At 41.8% G+C, this 6,127-nt stretch overlaps 1 protein-coding gene across 1 annotated transcript in view; it reads left to right on the plus strand.

Annotated features, from left to right (window-relative positions):
* The window catches only part of LOC131433152 (PH-interacting protein), a 33,106-nt gene extending 28,339 nt beyond the window's left edge, over positions 1-4,767 (plus strand). Inside the window, exons 10-11 of the mRNA XM_058599989.1 lie at positions 1,453-3,561; positions 3,634-4,767. Of these exons, the coding sequence (XP_058455972.1) occupies positions 1,453-3,561; positions 3,634-3,969 (2,445 nt within the window). The 3' untranslated portion in view covers positions 3,970-4,767. The remainder of the gene's footprint in view (positions 1-1,452; positions 3,562-3,633) is intronic.
* Positions 4,768-6,127: the final 1,360 nt, after the last annotated feature.

The following is a 6,127-nucleotide window of genomic DNA, read 5'->3' on the forward strand; positions in this document are numbered from 1 at the left end:
GACATAACTGGATGTCGCGAATACGAAAACATCTGACATGTTCCTTAACACTTCCTGCACCTAAACTAAAGTACAGATTAGTTACATTTAACATTCTGAAACACAAATATTATGAAATAACCAGTATAGTTCTATGTAATAAAATAATGGTGGCTCTGAAAAGAACCTTTTATGAAAGCGTTTGTGATGGAGAGTGATGAGTTGAATTCGAATTCCGATGGATGCCGCTGACTTCCGTCATCTAATTCCAGGTTGAACTGTTGTCCATGGGTGCGATACTGATATGGTTTATGTAGGTGTAGCGTTTACAGCCGATTATAATCTTCCAATAAAGAAAACATTAATTCGTTGGGTTGATCAATGATACAATAGGCCTAATTTATTGAACGCTGAAATGGGAAGTCTTGCCCCACCCGCCGTATTCCCCAGATGTCGCCCCTTCTGACTTCCACCTATTCCGTTCGATGGCACACGGCCTGGCAGATCAACATTTTCAATCCTTCGAAGAGTTGGAAAAATTGGTTGCTTCAAGGATAGCGTCAAAAGAGGACTCCTTTTTTCGAGCCGGGATCCGAAAATTGCCGGAAAGATGGGAGAAAGTTGTCTGTAAGCACATTTTCGCAATGAAGCTTTTAACTTTGGAAAAAAAACGGCGGAAGCGAAGTTGTACACCTGATATATTGTGCTGAATCGTAGTTTCGTAAGATCAAGATAAATCTTATCTCGCAACACCTATTATTTTCGTTTATGAATTTCGATAAATGCGTCAATTATGGATAGATTTTTCTCAAAGATATCACCTATGGTCGTAAACTCTATTTCTCGTCTTAGAGAAACAGAGAAGTCTAACCCAGAGATCAATTGTATGATTTTCTAGCGTGAGAATCAGTAATTTTCATTGAAAATCTGTATCATGAAAGTTGTATACATTTTTTTTGTATTTTCATCCCATTATGTAACTATTCCATAAAACCCTAAAAACTTACTTTTTCGATACTTTCCGCTGATCCATGTTTCATTTGTTTTTTCTCTCATTCCAATCATGCACTCATTTACAATAAATCAATAATATAAATCACCAACCAATGAGCAATTCATATAAAAATTTATTAAAACCACTAATTTCCATCAAAACTTGAAATTATCTTGTGTAGGAAAGCATTGCGGTAAGAACCAGTCAGTTTATCTACGTATTGTACGTTTCGTTTTGCATGAAATTTATGTATGTCGTTCGGAACAACGGAAGTTGAAAATGATTTTTTTTCATTGAGCAAATTGGATCTCCTTCTGTGTGTAGTTTTGCGTTTTCTTTTCTTTTAATAAATTTTTATTGAATTGTCATCCAAATTTGAAAATCTCTGAACAGAATAATTTTTAGCTAGGCCACACATTCTGTATAGTCTTGTTCGACTGCGTAATGGAATCGATGTTTTTTTTCTGTTCATTTTACAGATCTATTCAATGACCCTCCGGTTAAGCACCCTATTCGAGGCTCACGTTAAACCAATTATCTACAACTGGAAGTCGGCTCGAAGGCGTGGCAAAGCGAACGCAGCCAAACGAACCAGTGGCAGTGGGACGACCGGAGCAGCTGGATCCAGCTCTGGGACACCAAAGAACCGTCGAGACGATCGCACCCGTCCGGGTACCAGTAGTGGAGGTACAACCGGTTCGAGCCGACGTTCCAACCAGAGTCATAACACAACGGGATCGTCATCTAGGACGCGGCCTTCTGATGATGACGATGAGGATAATGATGAGGATGATGAAAGTCCGAAGAAAAGGCCTACCAGAAACGGAACGGCTATTATTGCAACGACAGCAGCTAGGAAGGGCCAGTCAAGCAGCAGCTCAAACGGGGTATCGTCGAGTAGTAATAATTTGTTGCTCAATGCCCAGCCTGGTTCCAGTCGGAGTAGAACGGGCACTTCCGGTACGGTGAATGCGGCATCTACCAGTCGCACAACGAGAAGATCTCAGGAAACCGAAGGTGAAGACCGAACTGCCAGTAGTGTTGAGTCGGAAAGCTCAAGTGATTCAAGTGACAGTAGTGACGATAGTGCAGGTGTTCCAGTGTCATACCGAAGAGACTATGATTCGGGAGATATCTATGATCCTTACAAAAGGAAACGAAGTAAGAAAGCGAAACCTAAAAAGGACAAACGAAATTCTAGTAGCAAGAACATAGTAAGTTCATCGACGGCTAAAAAGAAGCCATCGACGGCGAGTACAGCCCTAAGTGGAGCAGGTCCCTCTAGATCAGATGATTTCGTATCCAGTAGACAACAGATAGCGCAAAGACAAAGGAATGGAAATGCGACTGTGTCTGCCATTGCCACATCCAGACAAATGGATCGGGTTATGAACGATAGAGAAACCAGAGAGGAACGCAAAAGAGAACAAGAACATGATAAGCCAAAGAATACTACCAGTAGTAGCAGTAGTAGACGGACGCTGAGAAGCACAAGGAATAATACCGGCAGCGACAGCGAAGAGAATGATGCCGGCGAAGGTCCGAGCAGTGGTCGCAGGATTACCAAAAGGCCTCAGAGATACGAGTCAGATCACAGTTATCACATGGAACGGCCAAAAATGTCACGGATAGTTTCTGACTCGGAACACGAAGAGGAATCTCCAAGATCAACCAGAGGAAGCACGAGGCGGGCACAAGCAGAGTGGGGTAAAAGTGAAGACAGCTTGGAAGCTCCGGATGATGACGAACGACCTTCGAATTCACAACCGTCAACCAGAAGGAAACGACCCCGCAACAGGATATCCGATCCGGAACAAAGTCCGGAGGAAACGAGTAACATTAGCAAACGTGTTCCCTCACAACGTGCCGCCAATCGAGCAAGAAATTGGCAGGCAAGCGAAAGCGACAACGATCCGCATACACAGATGCAGTCACCGGAACAGCCTAGTACGAGTTCTGTTTCCGGGTCCTCTCGTTTGCGTATGAGTCGTACAAATGGTTCACCCACGAAATCTCCTCGAAAAACCGAAAGTCGTGTCATTAATCGTCGGGTACGCAATGTGTCTCGAAGTGAACCATCAGTGACGCCACCTCCACATACCGTTGACCACAATTATGGGGAGCCCTCGTCACGCCGAACGCGAAATCGACATCAACTTTCCCGGCACCAACGGAATGCCGATGAGTTAGATAACACACCGGATGATCACACCGAAGACGCAACCGATGATGATGTTCCGTTGAGACCCCGGTCCACTACTGGCCAAATCAGTTCTCGATTGCGAAGTAAAACCAACTCACCGGCCAAACGAAAGAAGCCAGCGACCTCGGAGGATGAGCAAGAGGAGGACTCCGACGAAGAATTTGTTGGTGAAGCGGAAGAAGCTGAATCCGAAGAAGAGGAAGTTTCGGCAGCCAGCACCGATGATGATTCAGACGACAATACACCCTTGCGCGTAGCGTCTTCTCAGCCTCGCGGCAGTCGTTCACAAACAGCCAGCAGAAGAATCACGTCAGGTTCGCAGAAAACAAATGTTAGTAGCCGAACGAGACAAAGGGAACGGTTTTCATCGGAAGATGATTACGGGGTGAGTAATATTAATTCTGATTTCCTTACAATTTGTTTATGTTGGCTGTTTCATTTTTCATTCTGACAACAGGGTCCTGGTCCATCAAGTTTGCGAAGTACCAGAAATATGAAGCGTCCGCACTACAACGAAGAAAGCGATGAAGACGACGCCACGACTCGGCAGCGACCGAAGCGGCACGCTATGTTCGGAAGCCAACCGAGCAGTAGCAATCACCACCACCTGAGGCAATCGCAGCAACACGGTCCTTCTTCATCGTCCCATCGGTCCAATGGTGATGCCGCAGTAGCCAGTAGCGGCGATGGAAGCGATGGCAACAGTGAAGACAACGAAACTCTAACTAGCGTAAGCAGTCGCGGTCGAGTGCGACGAATCAATCCGAAAGCACGGAAAATATTTCGCGACTAGTATCCTAATCCTGTTTGAACGGAATTGATTCACTGCGTCCATCGTTTTCCCAGTTGTACAGTGCAGTCCTTGTAATATAATCCCTGTTCCATAGTGTTCTAAGTCGAGAAACCGTTGTTAGATTGTAATTGATCCGTTACTACAGAAGATTAAGAAGCTATAATCGCCGCCACAACGCGTTCCAATACTGCCACTTAACTACAGCAGTACAGGTTTTCTTTCTAAACATTTAAGGTGTGTATCCTTGAAACGTATTATTTATCCATGGTAGACAGTGTTAAATTCAATGTTTACGTTTCTATGAACCAATAAACCTACCATCTCAAGATCCCAAGATAGAGATATTTCGAATCATTCAATGTCGAATGAATAAAAAAAAACCTGTTGCAGAAGAAAGACTGATCGAATTCATAAAATCGTATCCTTGTTTGCTTTTTCAAAGCCTAGCATGATCATTTGATTCAACTAATGAAATTCATAGAGCAAAAGCGCGTTTCGGAGCTAACATTATTAGTGATGACGAACAGACTAGGTTTAATTTAGGCTATCGTCAGTCTTATTTTTCTCCAAACAAAATCCAGTATAAGTGTGAAAGTTGCGGTCAATCCAGAGACAGTAGTTTAGTCGTAACAAATGTAACTATTTTTAATCGCTAAGTTTGCATATACAAATTACAAAACAAAATCGTGATTAATTGCTAGGAGAGATATGGCAAGAAGTCGATTAAAAAAAACGCTAGTTAAGCCAGAGTAAGTACCCGTGAGAAGTTAGATTATAATCTCCACAAAATGTTGTAAACCGTTTGTGTTTTGATGAAATCACAAACATTCCGAAAAGAGCCCTTGGAAATCTCTTGCTTTCAAATTTTTGACAGTTATTTACATTACAAACAGGGTTACAGGATATACTTACCACTATACTATCGAGGAAAAAGGCGGATGGATAATGTCACAGACATAACTGGAGGACGAAAATACGAATTAAACTGACATGCTTCTTACTTGTGAATTAAACTGACATGTCTGTCAAAAAAATTGCATTTTGTATTTCGAACGAATGACGCTTTTGTTGGGAAAATTCGAACTCGATCGAGTTACAGGCCCTTATTACCGTTCTCACTTCCACTTTCACATTCACTTCACTTACATGTCACTTCACTTAATTTTCCCTATTACCAGTATCACGCATAGTCAAGTGATCACTGTAGTGGAAAAAAACTCATTTTTTCAACAAAATGTTGATGGTGTGATGTTCATAATGACATCAAGTTCATCCAAATAATTTTGTCTTTGAAGCGACTTCCGTACTAAGGACCTAAATCCACTTACCTCGATTTACGCTGTGAAGTGATACCGATAAGGGTCACAATCACTTCACTTGGTTTTCACCGTGTAGTGATACCGGTAATAAGGGTCACAGTATGCCAAATTTCGATCCCCATACGATCGAAATATTCCGATTTGATCGAAATCAGAACAGGGGTGTATAATTGTTATAATAAATTGTTTGCTAGCATTTATTTGTGTTAGAATATCTTTAATGAGAACAAATCGAAATATGTACTACGTACGCCATTTCAAATTGTGCAGGCTGGCACAATTCAAACAATCAAGTAATCTGAGAAAATCGATATTTGAAAGTGTGTTGGAAACGTATCAGTTTTGTTCGTATTCACGTCATGCAGTTGTGTGTCTGGCCTTCTTTACCACAATTTTTATTCTTTCAGCTGTACCCTTCGTAAGTTGTTTCCCAATCTGAAACTGTGAATTTTGAACGCTGTTTTCGGGAATAGTTATTAGGAGAACTAATTCGAATTCATTTAGGGCATAAAAAGTTACCCCCTCAAAATGGAATACCGATATTGTGACAAGTTTCCGTTCGAATTAGTTATCCGAAACACACAATCTATTCTTAATCAACCTAGTGCTGTGATAATGCCTTCCTCGTGATCATATCGAACGATCCTAAAATGATAGAAATCGGTTCATCCATATAAGTTTTGTCGTTTACGTCACTATACTATTGGATCACGCATCACCGTAAGCGACAGACATTTGTTCCTCGAACATGACTTCCACGACCCAATAGTAGTTATTTGTTCCATTATATTTCCGGAACCAGAAGTGACCGCAATTTGGCTTTTAAGCTTGATCCACAG

Source organism: Malaya genurostris, chromosome 2 (genome assembly GCF_030247185.1).
Source record: "Malaya genurostris strain Urasoe2022 chromosome 2, Malgen_1.1, whole genome shotgun sequence".
In the NCBI taxonomy this organism is placed as follows: domain Eukaryota; kingdom Metazoa; phylum Arthropoda; class Insecta; order Diptera; family Culicidae; genus Malaya; species Malaya genurostris.